This window comes from Ammospiza nelsoni, chromosome 10, assembly GCF_027579445.1.
Source record: "Ammospiza nelsoni isolate bAmmNel1 chromosome 10, bAmmNel1.pri, whole genome shotgun sequence".
In the NCBI taxonomy this organism is placed as follows: domain Eukaryota; kingdom Metazoa; phylum Chordata; class Aves; order Passeriformes; family Passerellidae; genus Ammospiza; species Ammospiza nelsoni.
This window is the reverse complement of record NC_080642.1, coordinates 11,946,277-11,968,337: the sequence shown is the minus strand read 5'-3', so window position 1 is coordinate 11,968,337 and position 22,061 is coordinate 11,946,277. Positions and strand designations below refer to the sequence as shown.

The 22,061-nt window shown below is 37.4% G+C and overlaps 1 protein-coding gene across 4 annotated transcripts in view; it reads right to left on the bottom strand.

Moving 5' to 3' along the window:
- OPA1 (OPA1 mitochondrial dynamin like GTPase) overlaps nucleotides 1-22,061 on the bottom strand; it is a 49,381-nt gene that overhangs the window by 6,829 nt on the left and 20,491 nt on the right. For all 4 annotated transcript variants that reach the window (XM_059478869.1, XM_059478871.1, XM_059478870.1 and 1 more), the window contains 13 exons: nucleotides 21,489-21,561; nucleotides 21,325-21,397; nucleotides 20,452-20,567; nucleotides 19,781-19,845; nucleotides 19,116-19,192; nucleotides 18,717-18,882; nucleotides 18,038-18,190; nucleotides 17,322-17,430; nucleotides 16,608-16,687; nucleotides 15,331-15,471; nucleotides 13,889-14,005; nucleotides 12,541-12,634; nucleotides 12,115-12,225 (listed from right to left, as the gene is read on the bottom strand). In XM_059478869.1, coding sequence (XP_059334852.1) covers nucleotides 12,115-12,225; nucleotides 12,541-12,634; nucleotides 13,889-14,005; nucleotides 15,331-15,471; nucleotides 16,608-16,687; nucleotides 17,322-17,430; nucleotides 18,038-18,190; nucleotides 18,717-18,882; nucleotides 19,116-19,192; nucleotides 19,781-19,845; nucleotides 20,452-20,567; nucleotides 21,325-21,397; nucleotides 21,489-21,561 — 1,375 coding nt within the window. The remainder of the gene's footprint in view (nucleotides 1-12,114; nucleotides 12,226-12,540; nucleotides 12,635-13,888; nucleotides 14,006-15,330; nucleotides 15,472-16,607; nucleotides 16,688-17,321; nucleotides 17,431-18,037; nucleotides 18,191-18,716; nucleotides 18,883-19,115; nucleotides 19,193-19,780; nucleotides 19,846-20,451; nucleotides 20,568-21,324; nucleotides 21,398-21,488; nucleotides 21,562-22,061) is intronic.

The following is a 22,061-nucleotide window of genomic DNA, read 5'->3' as shown; positions in this document are numbered from 1 at the left end:
TACTGATTTATTTCAAACACACTCCTACAGGCAAGAAAAGGTTTTCTTGTATTTTCCAGCTGTGTTAATTGGTTTACTAAGAGACGTGGCCTCTGTCCACAAAACCTGTCTTTCTTATGGTTTTGAAGATAAATTTGAGACATTCAAATACATATTCACCTGTAAAGAACCAATAATTTTAGCACAGAATTTAAAAAATGTTCACGTCTGTCTGTGCCAGAGTACATGAGTACTTTGGGCAAATCAAAAAGCTTTCCCTTCCCAATTACAAATGTGCACATATGATATAAAATTTCAACTGCAGCAACAAAAAAAATTCTAAGATCTTTCTGGACAAAAATTCATTTTTATTTTGTACTTTGATGAAACCTACAGTATGAAATGACCACAAAAATGTGTTAATATCTTATAATAAATCCTCCTGTTCTATATTAAAGTGACCTTCTGTCTCCAACTCATGTTTACATGGCTTTGATATTTGAAAGCTCATGGTTGTTGTTCCTTTTGCTCTGGATTGTGTTTAGACTTCAGTTCTCCCCTTCACTTTTTTTTTTTCCCCCCATCTTCCTTCCTTTCTTAATCCCCTCATAGCCTATAAACATTCTCGCTGCTTGCTGTGTTACTTCTATGTTATGGTTAGTTAACCACAGAGGCAGAAATTCGGAATTTACTGCTGTGAATGCATCATCTTTCCTCTAGTAAAAAGGAAAGCCCTGTCAGTCAGAATTCATCACAATGCCCAGAAATACACCATTAAAACTAGAGATGTCAATCCAAAGTCTTCTATTGAAAGCTGATTTTTACCTTAGGGCTATCTAAAACACAAACTCCATAGTTGTACAAACCCCTATGAACAGTCAGGTGGAGAAGGGGGGAGGGAGGAATCATCTCTTTGGAGTTCAGCCTTTTGTGCCTCATTCCTTGATTTTCTAAGGGCCATGTGCAAGCTTTAGTTCTTGTTAAAATGGTATGAGATAGCACACTCACAGGCACTCCAAATAATGCCTCAGAAAGCAGATTTCCCAGCCACAGTTACCTGCAGCAACACGCTTACTCCTGCTTTGTGCAAACACTGCCATAATTCCCTGATCACTGCAAGGTCATGTCCTGCTGAATTTTAGAAAATCCTTTGAAACTACCTATCACATATTCTGCCAGTTTCCTCTTGTTCACATACCATATTTTCCTCTGGATAAGACTGAGAGGAAAGCTAAAGTTTTAAGAGGGAAGAAGGAAAAAAAAAAGGCAAAACCACCCAGGCTGCCATTAAAGAGACAGAACATAATTTGTCAGCTGCAAAGACAGATTTATAAGTAGAGGGCCCCCTCTGTTCCTTTAAGGCTGCAAAACAGATGGGAAGTGAATGGACAGTCAAAGGGTCAAGAAAACACATGGGAGGTGCTGCTTGTATGCTGTATGTATGTTCCCAGCAAAAGAAAGAGGTCAAGATTGTAACTGCATGGCTGGGTGCTGGAAAGGTCTTTTCTTTAAGCTGTTACAAAGACAAACGCTGTTCTTCATCCTGCTGTCAAACTGCTATAAATATTGTTTGTCAAGAGAGTTTCAGCAGCTAAAAGTTTTTTTTAAAAAAGGCTGAGCAGGAGGATGAATCATGTGAATGATTCTTAAACAATTAGCTCATTAGTGTAATAAAAGCACTGCAGAATCCTGAAAAGTTTAAATGGAATTTATAGTAGTTCATATAGTAAATCCATGAATCATGAAGAATATACAGCCTTTAAAATGCAAGCTTGCAGAATGTAGCTGGCATGGTCATTAGTTACCAGTAGTTAGACTGAACGAAGATGCCAACTGATGCTACATGGTAGCACCTGCCCTTGAATGTTCTGTTTTTTATATGTGTTGCTATCTATCAGAACATTTGAATTTGCATCCAGTTTGATCTCCTTTTGCATGGCTATAACAGGAGAAAACGTCAAGGACCCTGTTTCCTACAAAGATACAGTTTTGTTTTCCCTGTTGTAGGCAAATCCACCTATTAAATAGGAACAGATCACCTTCAAATTGTACATTTAGCCTGATGTAGAAATATAATAAAATAAAGAAAAAAACCCCAAGTCACAGCTGCCCTCACTGAAGTTACTTTGTTACAAGTATTACTATCATATGAATTATTAATCCCTTCATAGCACACCTGAACAAAGCTGTCAGCAGCCTGTAGGAAACAGTATTACCTTTATTTCACGCTAAAGATAACCAGGCAGCAGCAGAAGCACCTTGTCTGAAAACATTTCAGCTATTTTTGCAAGCTACGGAGCACTGCAACAATATTTTAGTATTACAAACAAGATCTTTAGCCCCAGAAAAGGGAACTATGTATTGTGCTGTTGAAATAGTAGATTAATAATCAATGTCTTGATCTATAGCTGCTCCAGATTCACTGGCCAGAGCTCTCAGTTTAACAAAACAGTTTTGGCCACACGTTTTGCCTCTTTGGTGGAACAGACCAGAAGCTGGCTGAGCTGCTTGGAGCAATCCCTGGGGCTCCTCAGGCTGGTAAGCATGAAATCCTGTCTCTGACAGAGCATTTCAGAACTGAGCTATGGGGCTAAAGCAAAACTGACAATTATGGAGACTACTGACTTTATACAACAGACATTTCCATGAGCTATTCATGCTCATGGAAATCCTGCTCATCTACAGAAGGAAACAAAATATTACCAGTGATGTGAGGTCACAAACTATTTCTACACTGTCATTGAGGTTAGTCTAATGTACCAGTGATCATTATCCTGTATTAAGTTGCAAGTTTATGAGAGTCACAAGGTCTGCAATATCAAGGTAGGACTTGGGCATCTTTCAGTCCTCTGTCTCCATCTCAGATATTTTAATTAAAACTGCTCTAACAACTCAGTCTTTCAACAGAATTCAGCTGTGTTGCTTACTGGACAGCTGGAAAGAACACAGTAGCAGAATGACAAGGCAACCTTATAAAACAATCTCATAATTTGAATCAGACTTACAGATACAGGAAGACTGAATTTCCAAATCTAAACTGTTAAACTAGAATGAATCAGAACATGGTGATGCTCATTATTCAGTGTGCAAATAGTGAAAAGCATAGAGTCAAATCAGAAATACTACCTCACATATCCAGTGATGTAACAAAAGAGAAACTTTTCCTTATGCAGAAAGGATATACACAGTGATGAAGATAAACTACTTATGTAAAGGCTACTGTAACCTTAAAGCTATAAAACTGTAAAGACTTTAACATAGAAAATAACTGATATATTTTTGGGTGTTTCTCCACCCAAAAGAAAGCATACTCAGTAATTAGTTAGATAATGAAGTAATATGCCACCAGGACTATTTAAGTGTCTCTACAATATGGCAGAAAATGAAATGATTATTAGACTAAATTTTTAGATCATAACAATGTTTAAAAGTCATGAATTTTAGTTGCCTTATCCAAATGGTTCTATTATTTTTTCTTTGCTATCATTCCTATGGGCAAAGTGGTGTCTACTACAATTGACAATGTGCAACATACATGACACTGACCTCTCCAGCTTTTGGAAATGGGAATGTTACATTCCACAGCTCCATACTGCTTTAGAACAAAAACATATACTGGTCCATTTACAAGCCTGTAATTTATACCAATAGTAAATCTCCCATGATAAGTAAATCTCTCCATGATAAGTACTTAAATTTTGATTAATAAGTACCCTCACAAGGAACCAGTACTAAAGAGAAAATAGCATCCAATTAGATGTTTTGATCCTTGCATCATTCAGAAAATTTTAGGAAAAAAATAAATTCAGCAGACAACACCACAATGACCCTCAAGTACAAGAGACATGGGTCTAGAGAAAGATTAATAAGCATTAAGCATGTCATTATTCATGTAGCAGTTTATCACTATTTTTCAATGTCAACTTTAAGTGATAGGCTTCTTTTAGTCAGTGACAAATGTGGTGAACTTTGTAAGGATCCGTTTTAGGACCTGGACATCAGTGCCTAACTCTTCATCAATAACTAAGAAATCACAGCAGACAGGCTTTGGTCATCTGGGATTCTTAAGTTAAGTAAACCATCACTCCATCACAGGATGTCTGCAAGTGATGTATGTTCTCCCTTGAGGATTACTTCCCTCTGTGAGAAGATGCAGCCTTCTAAAGCACTTTCTGCCATGACACAAAGCAGGAACTACCTTATCTGCACTTTGACACACAGACCATCCTACACATTCTTCTGGTTTTAATTCATTAGTTTCATACTGCTGCCTCAAAACTCAAGAGAAAAAAAAAAAGAACTTGAATATTTAACCAGTCTTTCACATCAAGTACACTTGCTTGGGTCGATTTCTTAAATTATCTACAGGGAGTTAAAAACATGATAGTCATACAAAAATAATTAATTTGCATTCTAACAGGAAGTTTGCAAGTCTACTGTGAGATATTGCTTGGGTTCAAACTTAGGGGAAATCAAAGGCACAACCATACAGACTGATTCCAAGCACACTGCTCCCCAAGTTCCTGTGTCATGGAGCACCAGGACCTCTACAGAGCTCCAAGGGAGCACAGGAATCATGCTGCCACCAGCACACTGGGGACACCAGCACAAGCCTGAACTCGTTAAGAAACAGACAGCCCACACTTTGTGACTGATTGAGATTTGGGCAGAAACCAGAGTGCTCTAAATGACAAGCAGCCCCTGATAAGACACAGGCCATGCCAACATCCTCAGGGAAGCTGCTGGCAGGGGACTGTAGAGACAGCAGCTCCCTGCACATGCTTAACAGAAGTTGGAGATCTGTTTGGAGATTCCCAGAGAGAAATGGCTGCTGTGCATCTCGCTGGGTAGAAGGCCACACCATCTTGCTGGTGTAATGTTCTGTCAGCCCAGGATGAGATGAGTGAGTGCTCCTCACTGCTATGACCAGGGGAAAGGAGAATGAGACTAAAGTGAGACTGCTGACACCTCTGGAATTGTCTTACAGCTATGAAGTAACCATATTTTTACTTAAGTAGCTTCTAAAACTCCAATATTTAGGCACCGTGGAAGAAATAAGAGCACAAAATAACCATAATTAATCAGATTCTAATAAAATTACTCCTCCATTTGCACTTCCCAAGATGCTTTTCTCTTTCATATATCTATCTTTGGGTGACATTTGGGTGACTATCTTCAAATATCTTGAAAATTATACCTTTTCTCTGTATCTTGTGAACACTGAAAACCATACTGCTTCTGATCTAAGATCTACTAACCACTGCCTTTTGAGCTGTTTTGTCTAGTTTCTACAGGAAAATTACCTATGATCTGCTTATTTGAGAGATCTTTCCCCCTACAGCTGAGCTTTGCCCCTATGAAACACTGTGACCTTTTTAAAAAAAAGTTAAAGCTCATAATAGAAGAGCAAATGGAAGCAAAGGCTTTAGAAAGTCAAGTCAAAGCCTGATTTTAAGGAGCACATGTAATCAACAATGTCATGAAGGATGGAGGTCAAATCAAAACACGACTGGCAGTCATCTGAAGGAACTGAAATTTAATTAGGCTACAGTAATGACCACAGTATAGAATTACTTTCACACAACATTTGTGTTCTACAGCTAACAGCAATGAAAGAAAAAATGTAACCATGGAGCAAATAATTATATGCAAAGTACTCTTCACAGACTTTATCCCCAACTTTGAATAAATGCATAACAAAAAAGGGGACTCACTTGGATGAAAACCAGTTTGTTACACAGAACAGACACAACAGAACCCACTCAGCGTAGCCAAATCACAGGAACTTCAGGTCCTGAGTCAGCAACTTGCATATGGAAGTGCCAACCTTAGCTTTCTAACTCCATTAAAATGGCAAGTTTATTATATGACTATATTATATTAAATCATCCATGCTCCAAGTTGGCAAATGGCTTACATTCAACAAGAGAAAAAGTAAATAAAAAATTTAATGCTGTGACTGCAAAGCAATGACTTTAGATATAAAACTTGAAAGTATTTCACTGTAACTCTGGTTTGCTTAGTTTTTATATGTTTTAGTCTTTACAAGGAAATAATTAAGTTCTGCAAACTATTACATTTCATAGCTTACAAACGTATGACAGAATTGCAACAAATGGCCCTAAGCTGTATTTTCTTCATGTGAGGGCTTACTCTTCAAATGTTTCAAAAAGCTTTTGTGCAGAACAAAGTCTCAGCTAGCCCACGACACCTGTACAGGTGTCAACATTACTGACAAATGAACTTGGAGGCTGATCCATTCACATTCATTCCTAGCAATTTCAGAATCAAGTTTCCACAGGCATTCCCACCTCCTGCCACTGACTCTCCCATGCACATGGTTTTACTTATGATTTGGTGAAGAACTGGGTTTTCTTTTCCAACTTGTGAGGACACAGGATATTGGATGAATAGTATGCTGACCTAGGAAAGATGCTTTGCATGTACTATGTTTTGTTTATCCCATGGCTTTGCAACATTCATAGTTTTGCTGTCCAAAAGGACTAAAAGGAGAGGAAATAAATGAAGATAGGACATATGTATTTCGTTTGGGTCTGTGAGATTTCAAGTCTAGTGAAGTGAATGGCAAAGCTGCTGCTGCCTTCCTGAAGCTTGGATTCACCTGAAGCATTCAACATCGATGTGCACCACCTAGCAGGCTTTAGGTACTACTGCAATAGGCAGAGATGGCACTTTAATTAAAGGATTCAATTCCTAACAGTCTTTTCTTAATAAAGCTTACTAAACTAGTACTTTCCACGCAGTTCCTAAGCAGAAATGTTCAGCTCAGAAAAAAAATGACCGTCCTTTACAATCTTAATAAATCGTATGTTGTACAAACAAACCAGAAAACCCCGAGGGGGAGTGAAGAACAAGGGGGACCAGGGACAGGCAAGCGCATCTTCCTGCCGGCGGCGGGAGTGGAGACTCGGGAGGGAGCCCCGTGAGGGAGCCCCGTGAGGGAGCCCCGCGCTCCCTCCGCAGCCGCTCAGCGCCACCCCGCGCTCGGCACCGGCACCGCCTGAGCCCGCCCCGGCTGCTCCGGCCCGCGGGGAACCGGCACGGGCGGCACAGAGACATCTGCAATCTGCGAGCTGCTTCTGCCAAGTGTGTCACTGGGAACTCAACATCTTCAACAATTCCCATGTGATAAATAGTCTACAAAAAGGTATGATTTATCCACGCGCTATCAGGCATTTCTGCTGAAATTACTAGTCTGTCATTTGTGTTAAAAATAAACCAGCAGAAAACACATTATTTGTGTTGAAGCCTTTCACCTAGGTATTATCTTCCTATTGCCCAATACTGAAGAACATAATTAATACAGTTCTAGGGAAGGTGTGACTTCAAATTATTGTCTTTTATAAGTAACCAACCAAGTGCCATTTTAAAATACACAGAATATTTAAAACCTTCAGTAACTTCAGAGGCAGCCTGCAGGAATATTCAATATCATTCACTTTGGAAAGTTAAACACAATTACAGGAGAAAACACAGGAATTTGCAAATACTGCAAATATTCACTGATAAAATTGAAGGATATATATTGACTCATCCATTTTCAAAGGTACTGTAGAAATAAAGGGTAATTAATATCCAAAACAAAGAGAAAGTGGAAAAGATTTGTGTAGAGGTGCACACACTTGTGTGTAACAGCTGCAGGAATTTGAAGGGACTGACTTGCCACCATTAGATTTTCCCTCCAGCCCAAAGCAGTGCCTTAAAGCCTGCAATACAAACAGGGCAGTCTTGCCAAGAGGCTTTTCTGTGAAATTCTTCTTTTAAAATACTATTTTTTTACCATTGTACTTCCAGCTCTCTTTCTATCCCATTTTATTTCTTATGGAACAGAACATATTTAAGATACTGATATAGCTAAGCAAATACTTAGTTGTGTGAAATATAAATTTCAAATCAAAGTATTTTGTCTGTCAGCAATGAGCACAATCAAGATGCAGGTGCCAATCAGAAAGTAAATGTAATTCCTCCTATTTCTGGTGAAGCTATCCAAGTCAGGGCTATGTTTCCCAAATGACAGATAACTTTGGTGAAGAACTTCAATAAAAATAATGCCCCAGAGTTGTGAAGGAGGTTGTGAACAACTGCATTAAACAGGTTCCTATCAACTGCTGAATAAGCCTACAGTACCCAGTTAGACATGTAAGAGACAGATAGCAAATTACTCTTGTTTCTGAATCCTCATAATAAAAAAACAATAAATATATCTCAACTGTACCTACAGTTTTAAAACATGACAAGAAAAGGAAAACATCATGGCCATTACTTTTCACACAAGAACTTGGGAGTTGTAGCAGATAGATCACTGCAACATCATCTCACTGTTCAGTAACTTGCAGAAGAGGAAACAGACTACAAGGAATTACTGTAAAAAGACCAGAATAAAACCCAGAAAGCATCATAACACAGGTGTATAAATCCATAATGTAGATACATTCCAAATATTTTGTGCAAGGTCTGCTCTTTCACCTCAAAAAGGGTTTAGTGCAGCTAAGAAAGAGGAGAAGAGTGGCAAGGCTGATTGAAACCAGGAAAAAATATCCATGCAAAGAGCAGCTACACCATGAGAACTTTTCAAGTCAGAGAAAAGAACATCAAGTGCAGGTAGCATACACGTCTGTGAAGTCATGAATGGCAAAAATATGAAAAGAAAAAGATTACTGAATGTTTTTCACAGTGCAAGAATTAAGGAGAACCAAATGAAACTGGCAGGTGGCTCAGAAACAAACAAAAGGAAGTACTTTTTCTCACAATGTGTAGTTGAACCCTGGAACTAATTGCCACAGGATGTTGCAGATGCCAAAGTTTACATGAGTTCAAAAAGCAATTAGAGAAATTCACAGGAGGAAAAAAAACCCCTCCATGAATGCCTATTAATCACAAAGATATTACCTTAGGATTAGGAAATCTTGGAACCACAGACTGGGCTGCTGTGAGAGCACAACAGGCAAGAACTACTGTGTGCTTACGCTGTTCCCACGGCTGCTCACTGCCAGGGTCAGGACTCTGGGACACATCAACCACAGGTGTATCTTTCAGTGCAAGCATTCTTATAGAGTGATTGCATTTTAGGACATTTTTGAATTCATTTTTCCCAATTCAGCTGTTCATACTTTCCTCTGCCCCTTTTTGCACCTCATGATCCTTTCTTCCCAAAGGATCCTAATTCTAGGGTTTCTTTATTTCCATAAACTCAGTAACCATTCACTGGTACAAGTATCATGATCATACTTATGTTAAGGAGTATATTTATGTTACATTTAAAGCATGTTTTGAAGAAAAGCATCCTTCAGTATACTAAAAAAATTAATAATTTGTTCAAAGATCTGTTTACACTTTTTAAAATACCTGGAATAAAACTTGAGATATTAACAGTGAGAAGCAGCAAGATTCAGGGCATAAATGTCATATAAGGAATATTCTTATATAGGACAAAAGTACCATTCAAGGTTGTAGAACACAGACAACAAAACCTGCTCAAGTAAGTTTTGAGTCCTATGTGAGCTCTCATCACGAGACTCGGTCACCCATGTGAGTAATAGCCATTAACCAGTATCCTGAATAAACAATAAAACACTTTCAGTGCTTCAGCACTAAAGACTGATAAAACAGCAGTGAAACAGTGTTCCCATATAATCAGCATCAAGAGAAGTCATCCCAACCTCAGGTATATAAATAATTTACATTTGCAAGTAGAGTTTCTAATCAGGAAGTGAATCCCAGCCCCATATTTACAAATTTTGACTGGAAATTAGAAGTCTATTTGTAACCACCAGAAGAATGACATCCTGGAACATGTTTTCAGTGTCAATAGAGAGCCCCAACAAGTAACTGGTTTGAAGACAGAGCTCCAGATATTCGAATCAGTTGGGTTATATAAACACAGCTGCATGGAATAGAGAGACTGCACTTTGTGGCTCAGGAGATCACTGCCCTTCCTAATTAAAATACCACTATACTTTATGAAAGTGTGTGACAAGAGTCAGGATTTTTTCCTTTAGGAGAGTCCTGAACTTTACTAAAGTGCTACTAGAATGAAATTACAGCCATCTGAGAGTTCAAATCTATCTCAGGGGTATAAAAAAAATCCTCTGCATCTTAGAAAAGCATTCTATTCACCAAGGGAGATGCAAAGAATCCCCCCTTTCCAGTCATATTCCCATAAAAATCACTTAGCAATAAAAGCATGCAGAAAGAACACAGCTGATCTGAGTACAGAGTTAAGCAGTGGAAGTTTTAAAATCTTCCCACAGGTACAATAAAGCAGAACATGTCATCATACATTGTTTTGTAATGAGTAACAATTATTTCTTTAGAATAATGTGTGGAGATCTGTGACCTCCTGAATTTAAAGAAATACAGTGCAGTGACATGTTTTTGCTACACAGTAATTTATGAAATGCAAACTACACACTTCAAGCATTTATACCAGGGCACTGACACCTCAGGTTATGAACACACACAGGCTGCTCCTACAGGTCTAGTCTTAGTTTACAAAATAATGACCTCAGCTGCCACTGCTTTGAAATGGGAGCCTATTACTGAGGCTGGGGAAAAGCAAAGTTGACAATACAAAATTCTAAGTCAATTTCAGTGCAAAATAAAGACATGTTAATTTAAACATCATGGGCATGTTAGGGTTTTTAAATGTTGTTTTAAAACACTGAATACCTGAGGATAAATCAAAACCACCAAGGTTCCCTCTATACCAGTGTTTGTGCAGGAAAAAGCCCAAAAATTCAGCTTCCAGCATCAAAGCAATAAAGCAAGGAGCACTGCTTGAAATAGAGAACTTCCTCCATTTTTTCCTTCAAAAAGTCTCCTACTATGTAGCTACCATTCGTTTTACCTCAACATGTATAAAGAGGAGGAGAACCTCTTACACTGTAAAACATATTCTACCTACTCTAAAAGACTGTTTACATAAAGGTTGATACAGGATTTCAAAAGCCACACAGGATGTTTGGAAAAATTATGTACCTATCATGAAAATTTTACACTCATAGCACCTGTTTCAGAGATCAGTCAAGAAAACCTAGGCAATTTGCCCTAGATCACCAAAACTCCTATTCACAATTCCAAAATATTATGTTTTCTAAAGGAAAACAAACACAATTCACTGGGATTTCAGTAACAATACTTCCAATAAGTATTTTCAGTGTGGCCAAACCAACAATATTAAAAAGAAATACTTAGATTTTGAGTTTATTTTAATCAAAACATTTACTTTATATTACATTTTGGTTGTAAAATATGAAAAATATGCTTCATACTTAGGTAACCAACAGCTATTGCAGACTTCTCTGTCCTACTGAACACTGGATATAAGAACTTTCCTAATTACTTTGCTAATTGAAAGACAAACACCGATCACAATATTAATGTATTCTGAATTAAATATCCCAAGTCATATTTTAAGACAAAAATTAGTTTCTACATCAAACACAAAATAGATATCTAAGAAGAATGGTCACCTGTGATGTGAACATGCAGGTATTTATGTAACTACAGGAACTTCATTTAACACTAGGGTTTTTTTTCTTTTCCCTTTTGCACAGCACTGTTTTTCCACTCCCAGACCAGGTGCACAGCTGGGGTTTAAGTGGAAGTCTCACAGAATGGCACAATGCTGCCAAAAAAACAATGGTGTGTGTGTGCAAGACAAGTCAGTCTAAACTCTACTGGATGTGCAGGCAGACAACAGGAGACAACCTCAGCCTGGACTGTCACCTTAAAAACTTTCACTGTTTAAAATTTTATTATATTAATCATAAAACACTAATGGTTTTTGAGCACTTTTTGAGTTACCCAGAGCATTAAACTACTGTAATCCCTCTGGAAGGGGAATCTCCCTTTAAATATTACTCTGTTTTAACCACTCTTTTTCAATATATTTATATAAGTGAAGTTACATCTAGTGTAAATTATATTATCTCACTATACTACCTATGTTCACCTTAGAATCAGTAAGATCTGACCATATTTAGGAAAAATCTGTATAATATTAAATAAATGCCAACACATTAACAACCCACATCACACTGAATATTCTCAAGAACAGTGATAAATTTACTTCATTTCAAGCTTATTCCAAAACACTGTAGAGTGTGTACTTACTGAGATCTTCTGCAAGCTGGACTCTCTTGCCAGTTAGGAGCATCACCTTCTTTTCATTGTCTTCAGCAAAATCTTCAAGCACTTCCTTTACATTCTTCTCCAAGCGCCTCACTGTAAAAAACCAAAAGAACAAAGCAACCAAAAAAAAAAAGTGAAAGGCAACACTTTTGCAACTCCAAAGACCTAAGGACAGGATTTTGGGAAAATCTGTTAGAGATACAATATATGTTACCATACTTCTTAACCTGATAGGAGAAAAGGCAAACTTCTGAAAGCCCCTTCTTTGGGCCATTAAGAATGGAAATTCTTTGAGAAATATTTTTAAATTTCAAAGGGTATTTCCCCTCTAAGCAAAATTATAATTGGATGACTTTTTTAGAAAGAGATAATTTTTTGTCTCAAGCCCTTCCAGTGAGTGAGCCTTACCTTCAGTGTTGGTGAGCTGCTGCCTCAGGGTGTTTGCTGTGATGGCCAGCATTCGCTGTATCCGCCAGAAGAGCACGATGTCATTACATTCGAGCTGCAACGACAGAACCTGTGGGGTCAACCCCTGGTGTCCACTGAACATCCTACACACACAAGAATCCCTTGACACTTTTAGCAGCAACTGTAACCTCATGTATATATATCCAGGCCTTGCACAAAAATCCCTCAGAATTACTGGTGTAGGTAACAAGGAAACACATCAAAAATACTTCACAGGAACCACATCAGCCTTAATGCACTGCATCACGTTCATGTCTGCTATTTTCAACAGAAAGAGCTGTATCATGGGAAACCATGGAAAAACAATTTGCACACACTTTATGCAGGCTGGGCAGTGTAACCTGATGCTCACTGGAACACCACTGCTGGTAGCAAATTCACTGAGAGACAACAGCTGAGCTCCAGGCTGTGCCTCCCTGCATGACAAATGCTTCTGAAGACAGGGCTGGGCCAAGAGCTGCATTTGTTAACAACAGAAGAGACAGTTTCTACACCTGCAAGGACAGCAGGAGGGAGCATTAAGTTCACATTAGGGCACCTTAAAAAAGACAGGAACATGAATAGCAGGTTTAAGTGTCATGAAAAGGTAGGTCTCCATACCTTCTCTCTTATCTCTTACAGGCAAAGGTATTTCTAAAGTAACAAATATTTTTGGCTTCATGGCTTAGTAAGAGAAAAAGTGAGGACCTCTATCTTTCCAGCAGTTTCTCTTTGATTTAAAAGATAATGGTAAGAAAATACTGTATTCTTTGAGTGATTTGATCCATACTGTCATTTCTTGCACAAGCTCGGGTTCACAAAACTGGAAAAGTTATTTATAAAGACCTGTTTGGAAACTTCATAGCTGTTCATTTTTTTCCCCATTGATCACACATGGTTCCAAGCATTAACGATAAACATTTACTGACCATAGTTTTCCTATAAATCCATAGGGATGTTTTCTAAATTTTTTTGTATAAGTGAAGCAAATAACTATCAATGGGAAAGCAGGAGAAATGGCTATCAAAAACATATCAACAGCTGTACACTACTGGTTTTAACAGTGCATTTTCAATACACAAGGATTAGAAACAGATGTTTAGGTCATGGCTGATACCTAGTGGTCATTTTACATAATTACCACCAGGATGGCATTTTGTCCATTACAAGCCTCATGTAAAATGTATCTGAGATCACCAGCTACCTGGTCAGGCTACTTTAAAGTACTTTTAGATTCTTTTTTCAGCTAAAATAGAAATATTAAGGCAAAACACCAGTATAGATGAAGAACATCTGTTCTTTAATTTACCTCTGAGTCCACAAAATGCCTCTGATAATAATAGAAGCCTCTTCGACATAGATTGCAGTGGCTCAAAGCAGACTTCAGGAAGTATCTTCTATAAATTTGGTGCCATGTGTCTTTAATCTAGGAAAAGAGTATTTAAATTTGACTAAATAAATAAATACATACACTCACTATCGTGCTTAGATTAATGATTGCATTGAATTTTAAAATGTAACTCCAAATTCCACTGTTCCTATCATGTAACATGCATCCAAATATTTCCCAGCAATTTGTCTGCAACTGGGATATGATTAATGTGTTAGTTACACTTGGCAAACACTACAGATGACTTGTCAATTTAAAAACCTACTCTTCCATGAACATAACTGAATGCTTAAAAATACAGTTTGTGGCCAAAACCTGTTAAATTATATACTAGAAAACATTCTTTACATTCACACTGAGAACACATTTTTGAGTTGTACCCATTAATTTACCAATTAAGCCAGATTAAAGCTTAGAGAAATATTTAATGGGTCTTATGTAAACAAACATTTATAACTTTTCTTGATTAGGTTTATTATGTTTCAATTCTTCAAAATTAAACATGTGTATCAAGATGCCTCTCTGGAAAACCCATAAAACATAATTAAGAAAATCAGTTGCTTAGCTAGATAAAACTCAGTTTCCACTCAGCCTCCTCATGTAGAAGATGTGGATCACTACTATGACCTTTATAAAAAATGCTAAGTGCTGTATAGGAAAAAAGCAGCAGATATTACAACTCTTCTTCCTAGAAGAAGTGCATGTATTAATGGTGCAAAGGTAGCCAAAGTTATTGCAGAAAATAAATCACTGCTATAGAAAATCTACATCTATTACTTATTAATGTCTCAATTCTCATTTATTTAAAATCTCACATTTAATGAGACAAGAGGTCTAATTACCCTTCAGGGCCTTTCACTGCAATGAGATATGTAATTTTCCAGAACATTTCAGATGTACAATACAATCCCTCAGGACACTCTAAAAGAATCCTGCCTTTTTCTAAGTATTTTTTTAAAAAAATTCTCTCTTTTCATTGTACCAATGAACTCTGAACTTCACATACAACCACACTGAAAGCTGTAGGATACACAGTATGTTTTTACTGTAACTTGCTCACAAAGGCCTTGATTACATCTGAACAATAATTTCTAACAAGTTTTGTTACAATGTAGGCAAGAAAGTCTGTTCAGCAGATTCTGATTCCAGTCTAAAGGGACAGATTCCAAAGTGCTGCACAGCCTTTGTCTGCCAGCCAACACAAGTGTGTGAATTGCGTGCAAGCAGTCACTCAGTGATTTGTTTGGAAACATCTGCATTACAAACTCAGTATTCAGATGAAATCTTTTCTTTGGCATCTAGAAAACATTCAAATGTTCACAGGGGGCTTCCATGTGTCTTGTTACAATTCTGCATCTCACCAGACATGGATCCACTGCTACTCCTCTTGCTTCCAGATTCTTTCTGACAGTCGTTACTTCATCATTTGCCAGATAAGCTGGATGATCCTCATTGCACTTGATTAATTTCTCAAGTTCATTTTTTGTTTCATTACGAATATTCTAGGATAGGAATGATTAGTTGGAATTTATTATTAGCGACACAGAGATCATCAGCACCTCCCCAATAAACACTCTATCTGCTAAACAAGCCAAGGCAGAAAAAACCTCTGACACTGTTAACTATTACTTTTAAGTTACTTCAAAATGAATTTGTGCAAAGATACATCAAATATAGCATTTTTAATGGATAATTCACTGTCAATTTAATTTTCCCCTTTTCATTGTATACAGAAATGCAGAACAAGAACAGAAGGGTGGGAAAAAATCATTGGTGTTAGCCCCCTTTCCCCTAGATGAATATCTGCTAGCAGGGTTTCACATTCATATGTCACTTGTGACACTGATTAAAACTGTAATTTTTGACTATTAGCTAGCAGGAACTCTCCACAGGTTCATACCTTTAAGCTGCTGCTCATAAGAGTCAACTAATATAGGCTGAAGTCACTACCATGCTCCAATAGCTGGCTGCATATAGCTAGCTGTAAAACTCTTTTCTGCAAAACAATTACTTCCTAGTCTATCCTTTTAAATTCTGCTTACTTCTTTAATGTATGAATAAGACTGAGAAACACCTAGGAAAAGTAATATAAAAAGCCTATCATCTCTGGTCATTGAACCAAAGGTGCAATTAAAATTCAAAGGAAATTTCCAAAAGCTATGAGCAAATGAGAGGAGATCCTATGATGAATAGGGCCTATCAGAAGGTACAACTGTGATTACAATGCAAATGATAATGCTATCACATACTAATTAAATCCAAGTAGAGCATGACAGGAAACTGCATGTGACTTCTGTTTAGAAGGCAGGCATAAAAAGTATAGAAGAGAATAGCCCAGTTTCCACCTGCTTACATTGCTTTCTTTCTACTGCAAGAACTTCAATACACAGGTCAATGGCATAATAGCAAAGATGTAATTCAGCTGAAAAAAGGAAAACAGTTTACAAGTCACTCTGTAGATGGAGCATGGAAATGTATACTAAATTCTCCATGCTATTTAAAACAATGACAAGTGAGGTTTTTTTGTAGCCATCTAAATAGTGTGAAGAGAATTGGTAGTTTTGAAAATTTATTGAGTAATAATCAAAGTTTTCTAAAGGTAGTGAACTGTAAATTCTTTATTTTTTTTTACTATTACCTGTTCTTTGGTGCGGCCTACCCAGTGTAACCATCTTTTTTTCCAGTCTGGACCCACCATATCTTCAATAACAGATTCAGCTGAAAAAGGAGGTATGATGTTAAGTATCAAACATAATATATGCAACCAGCCAAATTTAAACTTTCAAAATTAGGTATGTGAACAAGAATGAACATTTAATGTTGAAGAACATAAAACAGCCCACACTGAGTTAAGTCAGGTGTATTTTACTTCAAGCAATGGTTGATGTATTTTACTAAAATTTAAAAATTACTTCCAACCAGTAGATAGTCAAGAAGTATATAAAAAACACAACAACCCTCTACTGAGATCACCCTCCTCGTTCCAAATCATGCGCTAAAAAATCCTCAAATCTTATCTTGGCTGCAACTTGCATCAAAACTGATTATGTTAGAAACCATAAACAGACCAACTATTTTCCCTGAATTTATCCTGTCCTATTACATGTGCATTTAGACCATTTTTTGACTTTACAGATATCTACTGCTTCTTATTCAGTTGCCTCATTTTAAGAGCAAGAGCATGAGAGTTTTCAGGCTGCATTTTGCTAAATATTTCAGTATCAGTACCACTGCAAGCAGTCACCACTGTGTCAGTTGGGTGATATGAAGGCTGCCCTTCAGTGAAGTGAGCTAGCTCAAGACTGGCTCAGATTAAAAGGGGAAGAAGAGTGGAATACATGACACCACTCACTGTCTTTGAGCCGACTCTGGAGCGTCTCTTCCATGAAATGAATGGCTGCATCCCACTGCTGCTTGTCAGATATGGACCGATCTTCTAAGGCATTGTGCTGGATCACCCGCTGCAATGCACAATGTCACTTCAGCACACAGCAATCACTCATTCAGGATTTAGTTAGCAACCCATTTCTAGTATTCTTTTCATTTTTAATGGCTGATAAAACAGATTCTATCGGGCACACACAAGAGATTCAAGATGCACCTTTCAAGGCACTGCCAAAATTATTTTTGTGTGCCTCTGATTCTTTTCTACAGCCTGCATAAATAATGGAAAAATAAAGCAAAAGATATGAAATCCATCTGGATTACAGAATCTATAAAGATGGAAATGAAATTATGTTATTTTATAGGGCTACACTGAACAGAACAAATAAGCTGATGCCAAACAATTCTCACCAGGCTGCCCTAGTGCAGCCAGTGGATTATGGAGGACATTCATGAACGAACCAAAACAGTTTTATTAGATACTATTTAGGGTAATAACTAATTTAGGGCAATAACTAATAAAATATAATAATGAAATGGGGAACACTGAATTAAAACATCATATAGAAAAGGTGAGATGGACACAAAAATAATCATTCTATGATTACAGCGTAAGAATGCAAAAATACTGATTATTCAACTCTAATAAAAACATTTCAAGGCAAAAAGCCCACTACATTATACCAGGCTATCCTCCGCTCTCTCATTCCATTTATGCCTCTTAATAGTTTCTTCTTTGACAGCTTGCTTCAGTTTATCAAAGATATCATCATGCTCTTTTCCTTTCTTTTCTGTCATGAAGCGGGAAAATTCTTCTTGCAAAGTCTCCCATGCCACCTGGAAAGTTAGCAAACATTTTCTCCTGAAATGGATCATTACACCATACACCAGCTGATAAAGGCACATTTACTACAATTCTTTCAAGTATGAAAATCTGGAGACTTTCCAAAAAAAACCACACAAACATAAATCACTGACTTTTCCTTTGCTGCCTTATCCACTGCTAATAAAAGCAACATTAAACTTTGCTTCACTGTATTGTAGCAAGCAGAATTCTGTTAAACTTGCATAAATCTATTAAATGTGAATACAACTACTTGAGGGGTTTGTTAACCTTGCAAAAATAGGTTCAGGTTTTTTTCTTTAATAGACAAAATTCACCAGAAGAGCAAAATACAATGTTTTTGCTCTGAATGGTTCTGGGACAGCAAGATCTTGCCAGCCTTTTTTGACATGTTAGCTAGTTAAAAGAACTGCAGTTCAGCCATTCAAACATCATCTTACTTCTCTGGAGTTATGCTTTCATTTTACATTTTAATTAAGTTTTAATTTGATTTTTAAATTTAAATAACTAAATTCTCACCTCTACTGCTTTATTAGGCAGTTGCTTGTCAGTCCACTGCTTCAGTTTGATGTCCACAGTGGTGTTAAATGTCCCTGAGTTTGCAGTCTGTGCTGCTGGCAGGTATATGTTCTCAATCACATGAGTAGATACCCTTTCCCATAAAGTTTTCTCAAGCATCTCCTCCCTAAAATGAGAGTTGTAACACATGTGATGGTTTCCAGTACACAAGTGACTAATAGGTGTGCATTCAATTTGTTAGGAACACGGAAAACAACATTACAGATCATAGGAACACAAAACATTGTCCAAGAAAAACAGTTTCTTACTCATAATTGATAATGTTGTTTTCTAGAACTCTATTGTAAAGGCAAACTTCTAGTAAATTGTAGGGGAAAAAAAAAACCAGAATTACTGTACCAGTGCTTTGGGGTGACCTGAGTCAAACTTATGACTTCATCAAGAATCTCATTCTTTGCTTTCTCAAACAGTTCATTCTGTGCAAAAGGAAATAATACGATTATGTGTAGTTTGATCATGTCTCCATACAAAAGGTAAAAAAATTCAAGACCTTTTCCTTAAGGCCTTTAAGCATCAAATGATGCCTCCTGGTCATGTTCTGAACAATGTGTATGCATATCATCAGGCACCCTGGTTTACCACACATCTTCCCTCCCAAGTCTTGCATGCCTTTGCCCAGGCATGGCATTTCAATATTCAGGTTCTCTATAAAAGAATTACAAAATGAGATCCCAACTGTTTTGTTACTCAGTCTGATAGACCAGAGAATGTAACTTCTCTTTGCCAGTTCTGTCATGATCACAAAGAAACACTGACCTATCCCTGGGGCAAGTTAAGTCAGGTAATTGTATACTAGAAGAGTGAAGGACTTAAATGCTGAAGCATCACAATTCTGAAGAACAGTATTTCCTTCCCCTACAATAATTTACCCTGTCCTAACATTTTGAAATGTCAGTACTTTGTTAACTTTAAGAAACCTTTACAAATGAAATTAAAAGGCTTAAATTTAGATTCACAGTCTTCAACCCTTAGCAGCACACAGTAATAGCAGCAGTGTAATTTACCCTGTCAAGCTCTCGCAGCCGGGGGTAATTGTTCTTCCATTCTGTCTCCAGATTGAAACGTGTGGCTGCAAAAACCAGAAACAGGGCCTTGTTCTTTTACTTGTCTATGAGCACTTCATGACAACCTTAGAAGTTCAGCAGGTCTTAAAATTGCTACAAATGTTGCTTATGAAAAACTCTCCAGGAACTTTAAGTGTGTCTGCAAATGAGCAGAAAGTTTTTCTGTCTATGCCAAGATACTCTGTCTACAAATTGCAGAATTCATGCATTAAAAAAGCACAGAGGAGTCATTCAGCTTCCAGCTCTGCACACATCAGCCCTGCCCTGGCTGACCAGATGGTACTTTTATATAGAAGCCATTTTAAACATCTTAATCCAGTGGAAGAACTGTATTTTGCTCACAAAAAAAAAACAACCCAACTTGATTTTTGTTCTTCATACTTTTTTACTCCTTTGATTTTTAGAGCAAGTAGTACTTTGCAACATAAATTACATTTTTAGTTTTTTTCCAGAAATTACCTGGGGCAATTACCAATTAATGGGAAATGCTGATAATAAAAAATGTATGAAAAACAATTGCCCAAGCATGCTGGTAAAACATTACACGCATATGGAAGAAATAATTGTTTGATAACAAGTTGCTAGTTCCTTTTTTTTCAAAACATGTTTACCTTTAAAAGCATCTGCCTGCTGCTCCACAGACTCTCTCACCATTTTCCAAAAGCAGTCTGACACAGCAAGACTTAAGTTCTTGGTTGTTACCTGATGTGCTTTCAGCATACTTGTCCTGTAAAGAAGGACAGCCAGAGGAAGTTCTCTGCATATCCAAGCTTTCAGGCCCCCATTTTCTGCTCTCTAGAATAAACTTTGCTTCTCAGAGCAGAAAATAACATGTAACTGTGCACCTAACCCAAATTCCAGTCTCTTCCTCTAAAATACTCAGTGTAGATCATCACCAAAGCAAGGAGAAAAAGTCCCAAAAAAACATAGAAACAAAAAGCCCCACCCTAAGTAAGTTTTTATTCTAGAGGTTGCAGTGCAGGTACCACAGTCCCAAAGATCATGTACTGTACTTTCCTGAAGAACACTCAGCCTGTGAAATCAAAACTCCACTCAGTGAGCCTCCCTCAGAACACACAAACTAACTCTTTGAATACTACATGGTCACACCAAGACAACTGACATTTACAGGCACTAACACTCACTTTTGGGCTGGATTTACTCCTCTCAGCTCTAAGTGCTTAGACAGGCTGAAACTTAGTTCTTGTAGGGCTGATGGAGAGACACACAAACCCTGGAAGAGTGGCCCAGAACTGCACTGGAATCAGCTGCTGCCTGAAGATGCCTGTCTGTCTCCACTGACTTACAGCAAGCATTAGGAAACCAAGATAAATTGGTCTCCTCAACATGATACTTAATTTAAGCATATTAAATCTCAATTAGTGTTTCTACATTGCAATCCTTTTAAATTCCATGAGAAAATTTGATGCTAGCATTTACCGACACAAGCTCATTTTAACAGAAAGGATTAAATAGCAACATACTTTAAAAGCTTTGAATTCTGAAAAAATTCCTCTTCATATTCTTTAATGGATTCAATGCTTTCACTGCTGTTTCCTGCAAAAAGAAAAGAGTGCTGCAACAGTTCCATTCAGATAGCTTTCTGGGCTACCAAGAACAAAATAAGCAGAGCTAGAGCTCTCTTTACCTTTTCCAGTAACAACTGCAAAATAACCCAAAGCTTTCATTGGGAATAGTTTGCCTTCAATGATTTGCTGGATCTATGAAAATAAAGGATTTAAAAAAAAAAAAACCATCAATTACTTTGCACAGAGATATTCCACAGTTTTAAGGCCAGATCTAGTCATAGCTGTGCATAGACTACAGCAGGAAGCAGTTTGTCATGGGATATGAGTTCTACTGAGATTGAAAACAAAACAATTTAAAAAAATAAAGGCATAAATCAAAAAAGGCCTAACACAGCAGAACACAAAACACAACAAAAATGCCTATATCAGAATTTCCTTAGCCTTTCTGGGAAATGGAACTTGCTCAGGTCACCTTCATGAAAGGAATCAGTATTACAACAAGCTGAGACTGAAGTCCCATAGCTGATCACTAAAAGCAAGGCCTGAGAGAGATTAAAACAATAACTACCAAAAAAATCATCAACTCAATACAGAATAAGCACTCAAACCCATCTAGAACAGGCAAGTAAGGTCCAATATCTCTGCCAGCATCATGACTATTTTATATGTGTGACTTCAGCCAGCACAATATG